Source organism: Wyeomyia smithii, chromosome 3 (assembly GCF_029784165.1).
Source record: "Wyeomyia smithii strain HCP4-BCI-WySm-NY-G18 chromosome 3, ASM2978416v1, whole genome shotgun sequence".
In the NCBI taxonomy this organism is placed as follows: Eukaryota; Metazoa; Arthropoda; class Insecta; order Diptera; family Culicidae; genus Wyeomyia; species Wyeomyia smithii.
In genome coordinates this window covers 246,964,262-246,985,979 of record NC_073696.1, presented here as the reverse complement: position 1 = coordinate 246,985,979, position 21,718 = coordinate 246,964,262, and the positions used below count along the sequence as shown (strand labels likewise).

At 41.2% G+C, this 21,718-nt stretch overlaps 2 protein-coding genes across 4 annotated transcripts in view; one reads left to right on the top strand and one right to left on the bottom strand.

The window, feature by feature from the left end:
- LOC129731693 (dopamine D2-like receptor) overlaps positions 1-21,718 on the bottom strand; it is a 738,323-nt gene that overhangs the window by 108,555 nt on the left and 608,050 nt on the right. For 2 of the 3 annotated variants that reach the window (XM_055691893.1, XM_055691894.1), the window contains exons 5-7: positions 4,271-4,523; positions 2,641-2,861; positions 1,938-2,024 (exon numbers count right to left, since the gene is read on the bottom strand). In XM_055691893.1, coding sequence (XP_055547868.1) covers positions 1,938-2,024; positions 2,641-2,861; positions 4,271-4,523 — 561 coding nt within the window. The remainder of the gene's footprint in view (positions 1-1,937; positions 2,025-2,640; positions 2,862-4,270; positions 4,524-21,718) is intronic. The other variant, XM_055691895.1, reaches the window with a different exon arrangement.
- Positions 7,373-21,692, top strand: LOC129731692 (uncharacterized). Its single transcript, XM_055691891.1, has 3 exons — positions 7,373-7,502; positions 8,339-8,443; positions 18,989-21,692. Exon 3 carries the CDS (start codon positions 19,002-19,004, stop codon positions 21,690-21,692), a length of 2,691 nt encoding a protein of 896 aa, XP_055547866.1. The 5' UTR covers positions 7,373-7,502; positions 8,339-8,443; positions 18,989-19,001.

Here is a 21,718-nt window from a genome sequence, read left to right as displayed (position 1 = left end):
TTCTTTCACGGTTAAATTTATGTAACGAAAACAATTTATCGTTTGAGATACACTATTGAAAATTTGGTAAATAACATCGATTATTTAAATCAGTGGTTCCCAGCCTTTTTGCCTCCGCGACCCCTTTCACTGAACACAAAGAGCTTCGCGGCCCCCCTAAAAGAATTTCAGATACAGTTTTTGCAATACGAGGCTGCATTTTTTAGTCTCATGTCATCCTGCAAGTCAAGTTTGTTTCACGTTTTGTTCTTAGTACGCAGAAAAGTCGAAAGTCGGCTTCCACAGAGGTATCTATAAAGAAATTTTAATTATTTGTCAAATTTGTCAACAGCTTCGTGGCCCCCTTACCGGCCACTGATCCCCGATTGGGAAACACTATTGTTAACGAGCTGTTGTTGTTGTTTTACTCCAGGTCGTTCTCTCTTCATGATTTTTTTTTATTTCTTATCTTGCCATTCCCTATTCTTCTACGCTCTACCCTTGATTTTCTCATTCGTTCATTGACCGGTAAAGCGGACGGTACTTTCTGGAGCAGTAAAAAGCGGGTGGTGGCAAATATTTGTCGGTTATAAAAGCGTTAATATTAGTCGCTCATAAAAGCGCACGCCATCGAATTAAATTTCTCATTAGTTTGTATGTATGAATTGATATAGCACGCGTGTTGGTTGCTATAGCGGGTGTTCATCGAAGATTCAGTATTTTCTCGTTTATTCATTAACACTTTATTAAAAATATTTAAATGCCTAAACGAACGCGGTTGTAAATTCGACTTTACAGCAGCGATTTAAACTTCTGCAGCCAGTCGTTATTTATCGAGAAAAAATTACTCCCGATGAACGATCAACACTTATTTGGTTAAAATTTTATTTGGATCAAAACAGGTTCTTTGGAATATAAAAATACCGTAGCGCAACGACATGCATTCGTGTCTTGGATACCACCCTTCTATTTGGGTATGAGATGTGTTTTTGCGACGTCACATTGTCATGTTAGACAATATTTTGTATCTCAGTGATGTTGTAAGGTTGAGGAGGGGGGGGGGTTCTTGTGTCAATCTTTAACGATTTCAAAACTGCTGCACCGACCATCATTGAATTCTATCCCATTAGCGTGGTAAAAGTGAAGGTAGATTTGTTATCTGTATTCCTACAGGAGAAATGTAACAGCCTATTTAGTGAACGAGATCAAGGGGTTTAGCGTCTTCTACAAAATATTAACAAACCGAAACCCAAATTGCTCAAAAAATCCGCTTGTAGCTTGAGGCATGAACGAAAACGCTCACATTTTATTGTAATTTTTATAGTCGTATTAATAATGCGTTATGAGTAAGATATCCAAATTTGCCGATTAATGAGGGTTGTGTTTTTCAGGGCCCTAAAAACTAGAAAAAATTTGGAAACAAATATATACGGGACTAAGCTTTCTATACAAATGAAATTTATTAAGATACTCCTAAACATCAAAACTTTTTATTATTAAAATTGCAACATGCTTAGAAATTTTAAAAAAACCAAAAAAAACGATCAGTTTCTATATTTTGATTAGTAATAAGACTCGATAACCCAAACAACTCAATTTGTTTAAAACTCGTTCAAGCGGAAGTCCTATGCACCGCTCACTCAGAAGTATAAATAAGTTCAATGTCGATTTGATCTTTCTAGCTCGTAGTATGCTAACGTAACAACATTTCGAACGATCTATGAAGAACAAGTTTAGACAGTAAATCATTTCAGCTGTCAACCACAACAAAACATGCAATCAAATGAAAAGATTAGGTAATTTTTCTAATTATTCATGACGAATCATTCAAAGAACATGCACAAACGAAACCACACGCGCAAATACAAACACACACGCACACAGATGCACCGCGCAAAGAAGTAGGATAGTAGAAAAAAAAAAACAAACTAAAAGATCACACTCGGAATGATTCATACTTTCCAGCTTCTTCCACGACCGTGGCCAACATAAATTCTGTTGATTTATCGTTCACAATCACATGACAGTCATCAATGTCAGGGGACCTGTGAAGCGACCGGGAGAGATGAATTATCATTCATTTGGCTTGACACTGGTGGAGGGATAACTGCTGGATTAGTCTAAAGGTGGGCGGTGGGAGCAGAGTGCATCGTGTGGGTACACGAAGGTGCTAAGAAATTACAGGAGTTTTTTTTTGTTCGAGCGCCAATAACATCGACCAGGTTAGGAAGCGTGTTGTGGTTTGTGTTTTGGGGTTGGTTGTCATCTACTTTCGGCTACAGTTGTTACATATTTTGTGTTAAGTGATTGTTACCATCATAGACACCTGTCGCTACGGGAAGCCTACAGTAATTTATATTTATTACCGAACAAAATTAGCTGATTTTGCACGAAACTGCGGAAGATTGATGACAAAATGGCAGGCTCAGGCGGGATGTGATAAAGCCGAGGAAAAATTAATACTCGGTGTGTGGCCATCAGTCATGCAAACATTGGCACTAGTAGCGGTTCCGCATTTCCAGACACGTACATATTTAAACCGACTGTGTTGAACATAAGCGGGGCATAATGCTAAACGTCTGTCCGCGATGGGAGAATTTTAGTGTTGTTGGGGAAGAACGGGGATGATGATGGCTAGTGAACAACCGCTTGAAGACTTACCCAGCATTATCGTCGTCTTCCTCGTTCGAACCGGACGCCGTATTCGTTGGCGGCTCGTCGGGCAGAATTTTGCACGAGCCGCTCTTGGTGCTGCCGTCCATTTGTGTTTCCGCTGCTATCTTCGTTTGAGCAATGTTCTCGATCAGGCTACCGCCAGCGGTGATTTCCGATATGTGGGGCTTGCGGGCGGCCCGTTGCTTTTTCGCTCGAGTTCGGAGAGCCTGCAAGCGTAGAAATGTATCAATCAAGGTTCACCTTTTTTTATTTTTTTTTTTTTGCAGTTTTTAAATTTTCAAAGGGGGAAGAGCAATACAAAGCTCTTTTTTAATTTTTAATCTCTTTCCCTGTTCTTCGTTTTACTTTTTATGAACCATGTTATATTTCAATCATATTATTTTTCAGTAAATATGGGTTATTTCATTCCAAAAAATGAATCATCTTTTGAAGCTATTGCCGTTTCTTATGGTTATTAGCACTATGTACACACGGAAAATAATCTCGCTTTTTCAACTTTACAAAATTTCAAATTCAATCAATATGCCTAAATTGGAAACTGGGAATGGAAAACCTACACTTTGAAGTTTGTCACGAAAATAATTCCGCTCCGTTTGTGTTTTTGAAATCACCTTTTTTTTTCAAAATAGAGCTACCAGAACAATACAAAACATATAATTCAGTGTATGTTATTTGCAGCTGTATCCACGGGTGATGTTATTGTTGTATGAAATCCGACCAACTGTCTGTTTGATATAACCATTGTAGAAAATGAATTTTTGCAAAATAAATTTTTGCTATGCATTTTATCACCTGTGGGAACAACCAACATCCGCTGGATGTCGAAACTCGTTCGCGCGACTCTTACGAGGAATCGAGTACGAAACTATCCCTCTCTCTCTGTCTCGTTCACCCAGCAGCACTGGCTGCGCCTTGTTAGAATGGCGCTGACGTTGCCAACCATGGGGGATAATAATGATAGTTTATGAATAATAAAATTTCAATTCGAATACCACCGCTACATAATTTTCGAGATTTCGGGCCAACGAGCGCCGGCAGCTGAACCAACAACATTTTTCCGCAGCAGCAGCGGCTCCAAGCGAACACGCGAAACAAGGATTGTACCGTTTTGCCATATACATACTCTCTTCCGACCGGCATAACGATAATAGAATTTGAAATCATAAATAAACTGAACGGTTGCTTTCCTGCTTCAACTATATCAGCGACTGGTGGAAATAAATCTTCTAGCCAGGCATGCACGGCAACAACGCGGCTAGGGTGGCCTCTCGAACAAGAAAACGAAAGCTTTGTTTGATTCAGTCCTCGATGGGAATGCTATTAGCTCAAAGCTGGTTCGGATTTTCCGGGCACACTTTAACTTCTCTTGTGGGATGCTGGCTGCAACCACTGAACACTATTCAAGTAGGTATTTGTTTCAGCATCGCAACACAACATAAACAGATGGGATTTCAGCAGAAATCGGGCAGTGCTTCACGGTAGTATGATAATGTGTAAACAAATTTGATTTCGAAAAATATTCAGCATATCAACTAATTCCGTTCCCCGGGAGGGAGGAACGGAAAATCTGGTTGGAGCGAGATGATGTATGGTTGTTTCGATTCCGATTGCTTACCTTAAAAATATTCCAGTATAAAAAGACCATTATGATACACGGTATATAAAAACTACTTAGCGACGAGTACACTATAAAATCACTATTGTAGAAAACGCACAGATCGGGCACCCGGTCGGGTGTATTGTTTAATCCTAACACGATCGGCGACCCGATCGCCGCCGAAATCGCCCACACCAGCAGGATCGTGAGGCACACGCGGCGGCTGTTTTTGTGCTTCGCGTACTTGATCGGCTGCGTCACGGCGATGTATCTGCAAGGTGAGAAGAGAAGGTGGAAATGTTGAATTAACTGCAATTGAATTTGATAAAAAAATTGGTACGATTGCACTGGTATACAAAAGAGATTACAATTTTCTGTTAATGCTTTCAAATTTGGGAAATATTTTTTTATATTTACCGAGTTATTCTAAAGATGGCCTTAGTTTTTATTCCAAGTCTTTAGGAAATTCAAAAGAACGATCTTTGAGAACAAGTAAATGATGATGACCACACCTCATACATAGATTTATTTACATGTTCATTGATTCAAAACTCAACCAAAACGATTCTAATCCGAAAATTATACCGACTTGATAGATGTAATTGATCCTAATATTAAAAGGGTTTACTAGTAAGAGTTGATTATAGATAATGAACCACAGCTACAACAGAGAGACCCTGCGCTGCAAAATGATAATTATTCGAACAAACAAGAAACAATTTGAATAAACAATGATTATTATTTGACCATAAAGAAATAACAACTAAAATGTTTGAATGGTTCTGCACAGTGTACAAAGCTTTTAGTTTATTTTCACAACCAATATCGATTTCTTACATATGAATTTACACAAAAAACATTAGGCACTTTCAGTCTTCTAGAATTTATTAATTTTTTTGGACGCGAAAAAGTCTACTCACATTGTACGTTTGTTATCTCCAATCAACGAAAGTATGATGAAATTATTACAACGGAACTTGATTACCTACTAAAGCGGAGTAGCGAAACGAAACAAACTAACAGCCTAGACGAGTGTAAACTGATATAACACCCTATGTTTTAATACTGAGTGTTAAGGTTCTATACCGGCAAATGTGCTTTAGGTGAGCCCATAGCTATGGATGATTTTTAATTGACTTGAAACTGTGTATGAAAATAGATTAAAAAATCACTTGTTTTACACAGGTCTTACGTATATTTTTTACGAAACTTCAAGTACAAACCGGTTCACGGTTCACCCATTAAACTGATAGAACATAAATTCGCGCAATAATCCGTTGAGTAGAGTTTGATCTCTTATTTCCACACCACCAATACCTACCCAATGAATAAAACTCATTCGTGAATGATGGTGTGGTGTTCAACTGTTGAAGTATGAACAGCCAAAACAACACCAAAAATAGAATTGACATTATATGAGTCGTTTGCTGATATGTTTTCCATGTATAGGAACGGTCGATGGTTTATCTTAACACGCCGTTCACGTTCGAAAGCGCACAACTATATTTAGGGGTAAGCGGGGTAAGACCGCCCCCTTAAGCAATTCTGTTTATAGAAAAAAAAGTTGCGGCTGCAATTTCATTTCTTCTTCGCTAAGAGGTTCTTCTATTCAATACCCGCATTTGAAAAATAAGAACTGAAATATTTTCGTTTATTTTCCAGCTTTTTTTTAAATTTGAAAATTCATTGAAAATGTGCAGATCTTTTTCGTGCGGGGTAAGCCCGCCCACCAGCGGGGTAAGATCGCCCACCATTTTTTGAGGATAAACAATATTTTTAGGGCCGAAACGGTTGATTCTATCGGTATAGTGTCTCTGACAAAGTTGTAGATGGTATTTTTTTTCTTTTTAAATAAAATATACACTGTGATAAATCTGAAAAAAAAATTTTTTTTCTAAGTTTTAACTTATTTTGTTTTCTGATTATTCAAGTTCAAATCAATGTAAAGGTAACTTTTTCGGTTTTCAAAATAAATAGATTTTTCAGAATTGGGGTTTTTCAAGATATTGAATTCATAATATACCTAAGCTAAAAATTAAAACTCATAAAACCTATCTGTATGATTCTTTTGAAGACTTATTATGTATAGAAAAATACTAATAATTATTATTTCTTTTATTTATATTTTCAATTTTCTATGTTTTTTTTGAAGAACAAAATTTCCAACGACTCTATACACCAAATAAACCGTAAAAAAAATCTTCACAAAAATTGAGCTATTGATATTTCTATAACTCCATGATCCAACAACCATGAAATTTTAGCTTACCTTATGTAGATTTTACAGTCAAAAACATGTTTTTTTCGGAAAAATTTGAAAAAAAAAATATTTTTAATTCTATTTCTATATTTTTTCATTAAATTTTTTTAGAGTGTGTACTTTTTTCGAAAGTAAAAAACTACTATTTTCAATTCTGCCGGAGACGTCATACCTATCAAACACACCGCCCTGGCTCTCAAATTATTTTGGTTCATTAACACCATTTTCACACAGGTTTACTTTTTTCAAAAATAAGTCTTGTTAAAATATATTACTAGAAAAGCTTCAACCAAATCGAAAATGGTCGATTAACATCGATGTCTTATGTGGCTTGAAGTTGCTTTACTGATCCTGTAAATATTCCCTTTGTAGTGTCGAGGCATTTGGGTCTTGAAGTAAAACAACAAGCAGTTGGATTCGTGGCGGTTTTACCCCTTGACTTTACCCCCAGTGGAACATTTACATATTTGACCGAAAAAGTAGTCAAAATTACAAGATTACTAACGGCCTTCGATATTTCCGAAAGAAGATAGATTCAGGCATGCGATTAAACGTATATTCACGAACAGAACAATAGATTTTTAGACTGAAAAACCTTAAGTCCCGTTGCCGCAAAACAATAGCGCATTGACTGGTTGCCAGCTGAAAGGTTGTTTTTGATTATTTCTGCGACCGTTCGTGCACTATCAAAACAGAAAAACGTGCAAAATATTATGTAATAATACTGTAATAGACACGTTAAAGAAATTTTTCAATTATTTTATAACTTGGTAGTAAAACTACGGTGGGCGGTCTTACCCCGCAGGGCGGTCTTACCCTGTTTACCCCTATGTCGCATTTCAATCAGAATTTTGCAGTCAAAATAGCCAACTGTTGGTAAGCGAACGTGAAAAGTTGTTGATTGCGATACAGCAATTTATAGTGCCAACGCGAAGATAATCACGTTGGACAACGTTTGATAGGAAATTATATAAATGTTATAACATGCAAGTGAGTATATTAAAATTAACGTTAGAAAATAAACTAATGGTAATATCCAAGGTTTTAACCTTCATTGAACTCTTTTCGTCGAGAATAAGTTAACATAAAAAATATATTTAGAAACGAAATTATTTTTCTATGAAAAATGACAATTAAAAAATCATTCAATCGGTCAAAACTGCATTGAAAAATAAGTTATATGAAACATATTTCCAGAAAAAACTGGAAGAGAAGGGAGAAGCTTGCACTCCCATAAAACCAAAAAACGTTATGTACAATATGTTTCTTCTGTTAGGAAGAAAACTTCCCGTTTCAAAGTAGTTTTCTAGTGAAAATGACACGTATTGGATCGGACATTGCTTTGAAAAAAAAAATCACATTTCACTGCGTTTTTTGTTTTTAATAAATATAATCAGGGAGATGAATAAGAAGATTTCATCTTAGTTGTATGTAATATTATTCCTTAATAAGTCCGTTTCAAAATTTATTCTCGCCAAATTTGCTTCATAAAAATTGAAACCTTGAGTAGTAACTATTATATCAGGAAAAATTCACAATTATCAAACTGCCGCTATTCGTATAATAGTCCTAAGTAAAAGTTGCGAGTCCTGTGTAAATTTTGCGAAAATGGGTTTATTTTGGCATGTTTTTCAAGAATATATTATATATAGCCATTAAAAAAGTGAGATTTGATACCCACAACCTCGATTTTAATGGCTACTCTTGTACAGCATACTGAAATGGTCCCATTTCCGCAAAAAAACAAAAAAAACATAGGACTTTTACATAGGATTGTTATATGAATAGCGGCAGTAAAAGTCGATGCACAAATGGCTTGTTTTCAGTGTTCTAGGTTGGAAATATTTTACAGTAAGAAGAGATAACGGTTTATACGGATTAGCTTGCATCAACTTGAAAAATTATTGAGGACTAAACCCAAGTGAAACAAGGTAGGCTTCTTTAAAAAACTTAATAAAGCATGTATCGTTGAGAGGGCTAACTTTAATTTGAAATAGTTTTCATATTATTGCATAGAATATAATAACTTATGTATCGTTTCTGCATATAAATACATACATTTTATGATATAATAATTATCATTATCATTGTTATTATTTGCTGCGTGCTGGAAATCGACGAAAACCTAAATGCATTGGAGGTACTCTCCGCAGAGTTCTGGATTTATATTGAATTAGCGAAGTATGTCTGGACAATCAACCCGTGCTGTCAGCAGGTCCGGCGTCACATTCTTTTCCCGTGTGGGTGGGTAGTAAGGAATACGGAAGGTTCATGGGTGACAAAGGCGTAGCCGGAGGGGCGAACTACCGATACCTGTACATAATTTTACGAAAAATCAACAGTGCATCAACAATAGGGTGCTCATGGAATGTTTAAGAGAAATTAGATTTTCGAATTTCGTTCAGAAGAAATGGTTCCCATGGAAGCAAATTAGGTAGGCTCTTTTGCAAAAGCAATTCCACGCCCTTGCGAGTGGCTTTCCGAGAGTTTACCGGAACATTCGTCATGGTGGACGAAAACACGCGAAACACAGGCATGTTTTTGATTTCTTTCTTCGCTTTATTTATCAATTCCTTCTCAATTTTCGCGCCAAAATTGTTGGAGTAGGTACTACGCTTCTAATTTGCTCAGAAACTCTGGATGGGACACAGCTGGGGAATATTGGGCTATTGTTCTAGATTACATTCTTCTTGAGTTTTACTAACGTGACGAAACCGAGTCCTCGCCCTTATGGTATTTCTTGATGAGCGACGCAACTTCCGGCAGGCACTTCGTCCTTTAAATTTCCCCGTTCACGGCCAGTACGGAGCTTTTCGCTGATTGTCAGCCACAGCAGCACCTTCTTTGGAAACTTGGTGTGTGGAATGAATTTTACCTCAGCGGTCACTTCCTTCGTAGGGAAAGTAAAATACGGAATGCTCTGCCAGTCGTTGTCATCCACGGTGAGATAGGTCTCGGCGTCGAGCGGATCGCGACGTGATAGCCTAAAGCAAGCCTTGGGTGCTACATTCCGATTCGGAACTTGACCTTCTCTGTTTATATGTACACAGACTTCGCAGCCAACTGCTGAATGTACAGGGCAATTGCGGGGCTAGCGCTACGATCCTAATGACACTAACAGTCTCTCCCGAGCCGAGACTCGAACCTACGACGACTGGTTTGTTAGGGCCAGCATCGTACCTCGAGACCATCTGAGAGACGTTATATTCGCCGGAAAAATCGACTCGACCATCTTATTCAGCCGCTGACACTGCGTCATTGCCTGCAGCTCCGAGACCAATGAACGGGATTGCCGCTATCTGATATCCATGCTCACCAAGTATCTTTTCAGTTTGTCCAGTTGAACCGACCTCCCGTTCAAGCGTACGCAGCGATGTAGCCACTTTCCCCTTGGTCAATCATTCTTTGTAGCTTCTTGTCGCTCAGGGTCGTCGTCCGTCCGGAACCGGCCTTTCTTTCGTTGCTCTGATGTTAGTCCAACAGTGCTAAGATGTTGTAGATACCGGAACAAGCGAAACCGACGTTTTCCGTACGATGTCTGTTTTCGACGCGGCGGTGTAACGTTCTTTGATCGCGCACACTTCTGAACAGAGTAGCTTCACTTTCACTTTTCACTTTTCGACATTACGATTAGAGTTCGAGTCAATTTTTTTCTGCTGACTCATGGCTTACTATGATTGGTGCTGCATTGGTAGTTTCGCTAGTGCGTGTAAAGGTACTCTCACGATAAATCGGCATTGCTTCACCAGAACACACAAGAGACACTCCCAGCCCGTACATTTCTTTCATCGATCGAAAAACTGTAACTTTGACTGCTTTGAGACTTTACTTTCCGAAGTCCGATTGAGCTCAATTTGGCATGGGGTATTTTTACGAGCAAATAAAACTTTAAAAATCAATAGTAAATCCAATTTAGAACTCTATCGTAAATGAAACATTTGAAAAAATAATCCTTTACCTTGAGGAAGGTTACAACTGTACATAAATCTGTAGATTTATAACCTCTTGCTCAACGATATCCATCAAAAATCTGTCGCTAGCAGCATTACATTTTTTTTGGTTTTGTCCGATTGTTCTGTGTGGATAAGTACCCACATATTTTCCGAGTGGGTACTACTACCCGCACTGCCCATAATTCAAAAATTGGCTAATAGGCCATAGGCATCAAATCGAGAAAAACGCATCTGAAAGTTTTTTGTCGGTACATCATATTTTGACTGTTTATGACAACTTTTTTATTGAGTATATCACCCTTCATATATGTTGGAACCTTGCCGTTGAGTTGAAACAGAGAAATCTGTAGAAAAATTCCATCCGCCACGTATTTTTAACACAGTAGCCGTTTTTTCAATTATAAACGAAAGGTCAGTTGACAAAACGGTGTGCAATTTGGCTAATATCCATACGATGTGAATTATATCGTACTCGTTGGTGATGAAAATGGTTTTAAACTTATTAAAACAACACGGAAGCACAAGTGAGGATGAAAAGGACGACGAGACAATTGTAACGTGCAGCAATATGATAATATAACGAAAATATTATTATTCATGGTAATTTCACAATCCACTTTCCTATTTTTTCTCATCAAATCGAAATGAAATCTGAATCTCCTCTTTATTAATATAACTCCCAATCAAAGAGCTAAATATCATTTTTTTTTCAATGTAAAGATTTATGACAGAAGGAAACAGTCACACGTTTTGATGATTGGGCTTCGCAGTACAACAAATAAATTCTTGTAGCATCAAATATTCTTCTTGAAAAATCCATATTTGATGCAAGGGCCTTACGATCGCTCATCTGTCGCCAGTAACCACCAAGCTACAACACACTTTTGAAAGTTAGAAGAAACACAGTTCAGTAATAATACACTGGTTCTTGAACATGCCACAGGTTCATATTGGATATTGGATATTAGCCAAATTCTCAATTATTTTGGATATTAGCCAAAATTGTTTCACGTTTGCTGCCTTCCTAAATGCATTTTTTGACAATCGACTTCCGTAGGGACCTTGTTTAGGGCGTGTACCATCACGAGAAACTGTTTGCTCGATTTTGGTAAAAATGGCATATTAGCCAATTTTTGAATTATGGGCAGCGTACTATCCACATGAAATGCTGGCCCTGGCTGTCATAGCACGAGCAGTTTCACGCCGAATTTGGACGATGCCAATGTGGAGAAGTTGACAACGATCCTCATAACGAGTGTTCCTCATAGGCTGTCTCCATAGAAAAAAGCGAAGAGCGAAGCGGATGAACCGGCCGGTGTCCCTTTTCCGTACGATGTCCGTTTTCGACGCGGCGGGTTCTTCGATCGCGCACACTTCTTAACGGAGTAGCTTCACTGTTTTCACCATTACGATTAGAGTTCGAGTCAATTTCTTTCAAATTCAAATTTTTTCAAATTTTTCAATGCAAACGTTAGGGCTCAACAATTTTGTCTTCGGACTTCTGATAAGGTTTCACTTACAGTCGTGAAAGTTTTATATTTTTGACCAACCTAAAATGCACGAGAGTAGTCCTTGAAGTTTCGAGGAATCGATTTTTTTTATAGCAAATCTCTTAGAAAAGCATGAAATATCGAGATCTGATGTTATTTTACAAAAATTTGTTTAAAAATAAAAAACATCAGAACACACACGACATCAAAACACTGTAACTTTGACCGCTCTGAGGCTCTACTTCCCCAAGTCCGATTGAGCTCAAATTTGGCATGGGAAATTTTTACGAGAAAACATTGTTAATCTTTAGAACTCTATCGTAAATAAAATTTAGAACTCTATCGTAAATAAAACAATTGAAAATATAATCCTTTTCCTTGAGAAACTTTACAACTGTATATAAATTCGTAGATTTATAACTTCTCGCTCAACAATATCCATCGAAAAATCTGTCGCTCGCAACATTACTTTTTTTTTGGTTTTGTCCGATAGTTCCGTGTGGGTAAGAACCCACATAGATATTTTTCGAGTGGTTACTACTACCCATACTACCCACATGAAACGCCGGCCCTGGCTGCAGAGATTACTTCTGATGGGAATCCTACTGACACCGGTAAACTGGTAGTGTTGGCAGAAAAAACAGATTTTGAGCATATAATTTGACATACTCAACTTTGAAAAGCTCTAGCATTTTTAGAAACATCCTAGCTCTTTAGTGTGTTTAAAAAAGTTGTTCTCTAGAAACGGAAAATGCAAAAAAGTAGGTTTTTCCATACAAATTTGAAATGCAATGCACCAAGTGGGGACGAAACAAATCGCCATCCGATAAATTTGGGATTTGTGCTATCAAGTATATTTTTTTCCATATAACAACGCCCCACTCTAGTACACATAATAAAAATCACTTTTGGAAAATGTTTAAGTCGACAATACCGAGAGTTTGCCTGAACATATTTACCGACATGTTATAGTCAAATGAGGCTAGTGTCCATGAGATACATCATCATTTACTAAATATGACCTGGCGGGCAGGATACCATGATCGACGCGATCGAACGCAGCTTTCAAATCGGTATAAACTACGTCGATTTGGGTACCTTCAGTCATGTTCTATATGCATGTAATAAAGATAGTAATTGGTAGAACGATTTAGATAAAAACCGTGTTGGTCTATAGAGATAAAATGCCTGTGGCTAGCAAAGAGTGCGTTGTTATTGATAATTTCAAATATTGTTGAACAAGCGCAAAGAGAAGTCCTCGAATTGAACTAGCACCGTTTGATGGATCGTTGAGTCCAACGCCTGCCTCAGATAGTTCACACCGGAATTCGTATCAACTGCCCATCGGAGTATTCATTCCACCTGTCGACCACCTCGCTGGTATCTGTAAGAAGGTTTCCCTCCGCGTCGTTGCAGATCGGTGTGCGGCAAATAGCCTCTGCCAGACAGGTTCATCTTCCGCAGAGCTGCATGCCACCGCGGGTCGACGTGTGGCGATCTTCGGGGACACACAATACATGTGCGACCACTGACAGTACCTAACAGTCCCGGACCAGCAGCGGGAGGTAGCCTAGGGGTGGTGAGGGTCGGACCAGGGACAGTCGATTCCTCGCAAAAGCCACAAGTACCCGGAAGCACCTCTGACGGAGCGAATAGAGCCGCTCGCCCATTGGGACTGAGGCCAGTAAGGTCCCAATTATGGCAACTGACAGCGTAGTAAATGGATAAGAATTGGATTTCGTAATGATACCACGTCCTCTTGCTGGCACCTGCATCGAGTTCCCTTAGTAGAGTCGCGTGACAACGGCTTGAAACGACGAGGTGGTACCCGGTGCAGGGGTCTCCGTCCCATAAAACCTGGCAGGCCTTTCAGCACGTTCCGAGTCCATTGCCTGGTGGGAATCAGGCAGGAGTGAGATCAGATGATTGTTTCTGACTTGCGCCGGTCGGTGGAGTCATAGCTGCCCATAAGGCGCTATGACTGCTTACCCTATAGCCATGACCTCACTGCTTCGGCATAGTCCACCATGGGACCACATAGGCGACTACTCCATTATGGACAAGGAAAGCGGCTGGAAGGGGGACCTATTAACCTTCAAGATGAATCCTTCAAAAACGAAAGAGACGGGTGCGGAGGGATTACCTATCCGCCGATCTCGCACTGCCGAGATGATTCTTGAGCTCCGGAAGGACACCAAGAACAAGGGAGCTACCTACAAAACGGTAGCGGAAAAGGTCCTAGGCAAGGAGGAGCAAGTGCGGGCACTCACTTCAGAGGTGACTCTCAAGCTTAAAAACCTGGATGAAATCACCGAGGGGTGCCACATTGCACAAGCCCTCAAAGCGAAGTGCGGGGTGGAGGTGGCTAAAAAGTCGATCCGCCACCGCAAACGTCTGTCGTGGACCCAGGTAGCTACCTTCCGACTACCGTCCGAAAGTAAGTTGTTGCTACACCAAGCAGCGCTGAGTCGTTGTCAGAGATTGCCATCATATCGGACCCCTACCGCATCCCTCCCGGAAACGGTAACTGGGTTGCGGATAAGTCCAGTATGGCGGCAAGTTCCCGGTTCATGAGGTTGTCTCAACCTCAGAAGAAGGGTACGTAGTTGCCAAGGTGAACGGAGTGTTCTACTGCAGTTGCTATGCTCCGTCGCGTTGGTCTACCGAAAGGTTCACCCAGATGGTCAACCTGTTATCCATGGAGCTAACGGGCCTTGGTGCCGTTGTTGGTGGTGGGCGACTTCAACGCTTGGGCTGTTGAGTGGGGAAGTCGCTTCACGAACCAGAGGGGTCAGAGGGTTGGAGGCTTTGGCAAAGCTCAACCTAGATCTGGCCAACGTTGGGAACAAAAGTACATACAGCAGAAATGGTGCGGAGTCGATCATTGACGTAACGTTCTGCAGCCCAGGACTGATCAAGAACTGGAGGGTAGACGATGGCTACACTAATAGCGACCACCAGCCGGTCTGCTATAGTGTAGACAACAACGAGAGGCGGCAAGCGATGGGTAGAGCCAAAACTCCGACTGTCCGCGGGTGGAAGGCATCGCACCTTCATGCCGAGGTATTCGAAGAGGCAATGAGAAGAGAGCGCGAGAGGGTCAGTTGGCTCCGCCATGTTATCGCGGGCGTGCGACGCCACCATGCCTAGGAGTCGCCAAGGAATGGGAAGGAAAGGGAATGGGAAGCCACCGGTTTACTGGTGGACGGACGCGATAGCCGACCTTCGCAGTGCGTGCCTCCATGCGAGACAGAGGATGCAGTGTGCGCGAAACGAAGTAGAGAGGACAGAGCACCGCGCAGCATTCGGTTCTGCAAGATCGATGCTAAAGAGTGCGATAAAGGCGAGCAAGAGGGCCTGCTTCAATAGGCTATGTGCGAGTGCCAACACGAATCCGTGGGGTGACGCCTACAGGATCATTATGGCCAAGACTAAAGGCGCGCTGCATCGGCATATAGGCCTATCTGCCTGCTGGACACCACGGGCAAGGTGGTTGAGAGGATCATCCTCAACAGACTGGAGGGTGTACACGGTGTGGCAAGTAAACAGTTCGGCTTCCGGCTTCCGTGGACCTGTCACGCTGGGTGCCATATCTTCCGTCACCAAGACGGTGGAGGTAGCACTCCAGCGAAAGAGAAGGGGAATACGCTATTGCGCAATCGTCACGCTCGACGTGAAAAATGCGTTCAATAGCGCCAGTTGGCACTCCATAGCGCTTGCGCTCAGGAGCATCCATGTACCGGTGTAGCTGTACAAGATTCTGGAAAACTATTTCCAGAATCGAGTACTTGTTTACAACACGGAGGAGGGTCAGAAGTTCGTCCCAATCACCGCAGGAGATCCGCAAGGTTTTATCCTTGGTCCGGTGTTGTGGAATGTCATGTATGACGGAGTGTTGAAACTCAAGTTCCCTGTAAGGGTTGTAATCGTCGGCTTTGCAGACGACATAACGCTGGAAGTTTACGGCGAGTCTATCGAGGAGGTCGAGTTGACGGCCGCGCACTGAATACGTAAGGTCGAGGACTGGATGCGATTCAGGAACTGGAGCTCGCGCATCATAAAACGGAGGTCACGGTAGTGAACAACCGTAAATCGGAGCAACAGGCGGTGGTCAGAGTCGGAGACTGCATCATCACCTCGAAGCGATCTCTGAAGCTCTTGGGAGTTATGGTGCACGACAAGCTCACGTTCGGGAGTCACGTCGACTATGCCTGTAAGAGGGCCTCATCGGCTATTGCAGCACTATCTCGTATGATGTCCAATAGCTCAGCGGTACCTTGTGCCGTGTCAAATAAATGTTGTGTGAACAAAAAAAAAATAGTTCAGCGGTTTATGGCAGCAAGCGAAGACTTCTTGCCAGCGTGGTTTCGTCCATACTTAGGTATGGTGGGCCAGTGTGGTCCAGAGCGCTAGGTACTAACAGTTACCGCGGTGAACTGAAAAGTACCTACAGGCTTATGTGTCTGAGAGTTGCGAGTGCATATCGTACGGTGTCATACGATGCAATCTGTGTCTTGTCCGGCATGATGCCTATCAACATCGCCATCAAGGAGGACAGAGAGTATTTCGACCAACGTGACACAAGGGGCATACGAGGTACCAGAAGGTCATTTTCGATGCACTAACTCCACAAAAGGCAGATGGACGCACCGACTTATACCGGAGATATCCGGCTGGGTCGGAAGACGACATCGTGAAGTGAACTTCCACCTAACACAAATCCTGTCATGCTATGGTTGTTTCAGACAATATTTGCACAGGTTCAGACACGCTGGTTCCCCCATGTGTCCCGAGTACGTGGAGGAGGAGGAGACTGCTGAGCATGTCTTCTTAGTATGCCCCCGTTTCGTAAGAGCGAGGAGCGACATGATGGCTGTGAGCGGGCCTGGCACTACTCCGCACAATCTAGTCCGGATGATGTGCGACGACCCGGACATCTGGAACGCGGCCTATGCGGCCGCCTCCCAGATTGTCCAGGAGCTGCAACGTGTGTGGCGGGTCAACCACCAACACGCCAGTGGTAGCTAATTACCAGTCTCTAGGTAGTTAGCTAGGAGGTTATAAGAGTAAAGAGGGTGCATCCCGCACAAAAGCCACTCTCCGACGTAATACTTAACCGTCGTTCCGGGAAGACCAGGGCTGGAGACTGGAGGGGTTTTAGTGGGTCGGGACAGAGATCTGTAGGTGCTTCTGAGAATTTTTGTCATGCCGTTCCATGCTCTTGACTACGTTCACCTCCATAGACTTGCCCAGGTACATCGCCCAAGTCCGGTTCTTTTCGTTCACCGTTGCATCGCATGTTTTGTCATACCAGTCGTTTCTGCGACTCCTAGTGTCGCCGTTATGATCTTCCTAATAGCTGTGCGAATCCTGCTCCAGCTGTCTCTGAGAAGTGATTCACCTGGATCCTCCACCGCAAAACCTGTCGCTGATCGCGTGCCACTAGATCATACGACTTTTCATCTTGTTCACTGTGCCCCGCGGCCACAAGCCCTCTTCGTGTCTTCTCTTATTTGCGGCAAAATTCCTAGAGCGCAACGATGTCGATGCGGCGGGGTTTTAGCTGATTCTGCACGATCCAGTCGCCACCTAGGACGTTCAGCGATCTACAGTTTCTTGTGCCGAGCTTCCGATCGTTGTCCTTATTTTTCGGTTTCCATTTACCTCCGTGTTCGTAGAGTTTATATATTCGGCACACTGCCTTACTAGGACTGCGAATGTCTAGTCTCACGGCGTGGCTGTTGGCGAGACACCTCACCATCTGCAACGAATCAGTCGCCGTTGGCGCCTTACCTGACATGGGAAACAGAGGCTCAGACAGGCTGCCCTCCAAGGGTACAGCCCCTCCTTCTCTGTCAGCATACGACCAAGTTCCCATCGGTTCATCGATCTCCTCTTGGTTGCTCGTGTCCCAGTCGATACTTCATGGACTGGGGTTATTTTTCTTACCCCAGAAGAGCAATGTTGAGAGGTTAGTTGTAGATGGGACGGTAAGAATCACTTTGTTTCTGAATAGCACCAAGATCATTCCGACAATTAGGTGGCAAATACAACTCTTCAATGTTTACGGATGACCTTTTCAGTTTGATTTTTATCCACAGGTGGTCATGCAGCAGTAATGTCTGGAGGAAACGGTTATTAAGACTCCACCACGACGCGATTTTCAACTGTTCACTCTACTGCGATCCTTTCGAAAAATGTGCATGAGCTCCCAAAAATCTCAGGTGATGAAATGCTTTCGTCCAGCCATGTTTTCATGAGAACGATAACGTCGTACTCAGGTTCTGAAGCAGCCATGATCTTTTTTTTTCATGCGTAGTCACGTACGTTTCGGTATTCGGTAGAAACTACGTAGCTCTCGTGCATTGACAATAGAACGCCTGGAGGCGGTAACGGAGAAAGGCTGGAAGTGATACGCAGATCTGGTCTCCCCGGGTTTAAAATCCCTTCTTCCATCGCCACACGCTGGTCGCTGGCTGTGGCACGACTGCGACGGGGATCCAGGGTCTCCGTAACACCAACTACAGTGCATCTCTGTCCTTGATTTTTTGATGAGAATAGGTGATAAACGTCCGAGGAATTTGGAATGTGCTTAATGTGCTTAATGTGCTTGAATCATACCTGGCCGCGTTGGGTTTTAGGAAGACTCCCATCTTTACACTCTTGGGGATCAGGGGTTAATATTACTAATTTCAAAATGAATTAGAAGGATTTAATATCCTTCTTCTCAGCATCAAATCCAAAAGCTTCAACGTCGTTCCTGTCAAATCTTTGTTTAGCCAGCTCTCAGGCTTGATCAGTAGAGGTGTCCCATGAGATTCAGAATAGATCTAGAATATCTGACTAAGCGGGGGCTCGGTAACTGTGATAAATCCAGATGAACATAAAACTATAGAATTGCTTCTATAACAGTGTTTCCCAACCTTTTTTTGCTAAGTACAAAGTTCTCCTCTCAACGTTACTTATTCAGTGAAGTTTTCACAGAATATACCCAGGTTTACTTCACCTCACAGCAACTGTTCCCATCTTACAGAATAACTGAAACGATGAAAGCTGTCAACCAACTCTCAGATGATAAACAAAATGTTTCGCCACCCGATGACATGCTTCCCGAGGCGAAAAAGCGTTCGGGAACTATAGAAGGAATGGACGGATTTTCGTTCGAAATCACAATACTCACACTCGTGCTGCATCGAGCGAAAGAGAAAAAGCTAAGCTCATTCCGCATGGCCGCCAACATGGAGGGAATCGGGGCCTGTGACGATGTGGTGTTTTTAGATTACTCTGAACCACGCTGGGGTCTGTTTCTGCAAGCCAAACACACGAAGAAATCAATCACGCACGAGACGCTGATGCAAAGGACTGGCGATTTTAGTCTCAGTAAATATCTGGATAGTTTTCAGAAAGTTAAGAGTAAGTTCAAAGGCATAAACGTGACTTGCATTTTGTATAGCACCGGTGGTTTTGACAGAAAATTGAGCATGATAGAAAACGATATGAATCGATCATCAATTTTCAGGGATCGAGCATACAATTTAGATGATTTAATTTCAACCGGAACTAGGGGTACAAAGTTTCAGTTGAGTAAAGAATCTTACGAGGATAGTTTGATGGAAGTCGCTGCTGAACCGCGTATTCAAAATCTGGCGAATAAAGTTATTGAGCTGGCTTTTAACGAAAATGGTTTGCTAGATAACAGTGTTGACGAATACCAGTTTCTATTAGCCAAAGAGGTGATAGATATTAAAACGAAAGAAATCAAACCCGATTTTTTTGAAAAAACTGAACCATTGTGGTTACTATTCAGGGAAACTATGGAGAAAAAAATACTGTTAGAATCACGATCAATTTTAGAACCTAGTAAAAAAATTGAACTGCTTGAAGACATAATCGAAACACAGTCAGTAGAATCTATAAGTAAAGTAATCAAATTAGAGATCAGATATAAACCGGACAGGGAAAGACTGGAATTAATCACAAAGAGCCAAAAGTGGCCCCAGCAGTTCCGAAAAAAAGTGTCAGAAATTGAGAAACGATTTGAAACCTTACCATTTAAAAAGGCAACAATTGATCACGCATTTGAGCTAGCGGGCATTATTCGCTTAAAATCGCTTAAGTTTGAACATCTTCCCAAAAATTTTGGCGAAATTGATAGTGTTTCGTGGGAGGACAATGAACAATTGGTAGAATTGGTAGCACAGTTCAAGAAAGTGATTGACAGCACCGAAGTGAGACTCTCTCAACTGCTAGTTGGTGTTAAAATGAATAGAATCTTTGGGTTGGTAGACAGTTTGCTAATTATGGACAGAGAAAGTAAATCTTTTAAATTTAATCTTAATTCAGAGAAGTGGGAACCGTTTTTTAAAGTTTTCGACCAAGATTCAAAGAGAATAGAAAACGTTCGATTCGTGAATGATGTTATAGGTTTTACCTTGACTAACAACATCGATCGGGAACTGGTAAACGAATTTCTCGAATACCTGTGGATTTACGTTGAACAGCCTAAAGTAGATGAGTTAAAGAAAGAATTGAGCATCGAGATATCTAAAAACTGTTGTGGATTTGCTGATTTACACTTGAATTCTGAAGATGACTCAATTTTGCGGTACGTTCACAAGCAGGTTCAACAATGGTGGAAAAATCCTAATGGAGGATGGTTAACCAATGATCACCAATTTTTCGAAGAGGCAATTCTGACTATTTTGAATGGTCTCTTCAACGAGCGAAATCAAAGTTATAAAGCACTGAAGTTTGGAAGCGAGGCCATGAATGATTTGAAACCAGATTGTTTTGCGAAAGGTGTTTTCAACATTGTAACTAAACATTCTTTAATTGTAAGCTCGAAATTATCACAACTTTACGAGGAGCAAACAAATTGCTATTTCATCGATTGGGATATAGTAAAATCCCGCGGTTGCATCAATAATTTGAAAAAGGTGATTGAAAGTTACGTTCACAATTCGAAAGATAAATCTTCAAAAATAATAATAGTCATTGATAGTAATGCAGATTTTACATTGGATTGCTCGTCACTTACAAAGTGTATTCTAATAAGCAGAAATAAAATTTTACAAAATACAATTACTGATAATTTAAACGGTTTGGTAGACTTAACACTAGAATCGCAAGACCGAATTTTAACGAACGGAACGATAAACTTTCAGAATGAGAAAGTTTCTCTCAAACAGCTCATAACGACTGAAGAACTTAAAAGGGCAATCGATACAACAACACTTTCAATGCTGCTTGCTACGAACGTAATAAGTATTGGTAAAACGCCAGCAACCTTTATTGCCGAAGGCGTTGCGAAATTTTTTATTCCACGCATTTTCCAGCGCCAAGCGTCAGATAGAACTTTGACAGAGGTTAATAATCTTGTTCCAGACTTCAAGCAGGAAAATAATAAACTGTCGCCGGTGGAACTGCTAATAGCAGAACCTGGAATGGGGAAGTCTACGATTTTCTCATTCATGGCAAAAGCAATGAAACACAAAAATCCAACATTCTGGGTGTCAAATCTGTGCCTTCATGATCATTCGGGAGTTTTCTTAAAATGGTTGAAAACAAAAAATAATAACGATCAGGAAGTCATGCAACGTTTTTTGTTTGACGCATTAAGAAGTGTTCCAACCAGTAAAACCAGCCGAGTAGAAAGCATATTAGTTGGACCAGCTTTGCTAGAAAAAGAGATATTCTATCATTTATACCGAGAAAAAACGAATTATTATATACCTTGACGGGCTCGATGAAATCAGTCCAAATT

Excerpts from the sequence above, each read along its gene's own strand:
- LOC129731692 (XM_055691891.1), top strand. The coding sequence starts at position 19,002 with ATGAAAGCTGTCAACCAACTCTCAGATGATAAACAAAATGTTTCGCCA.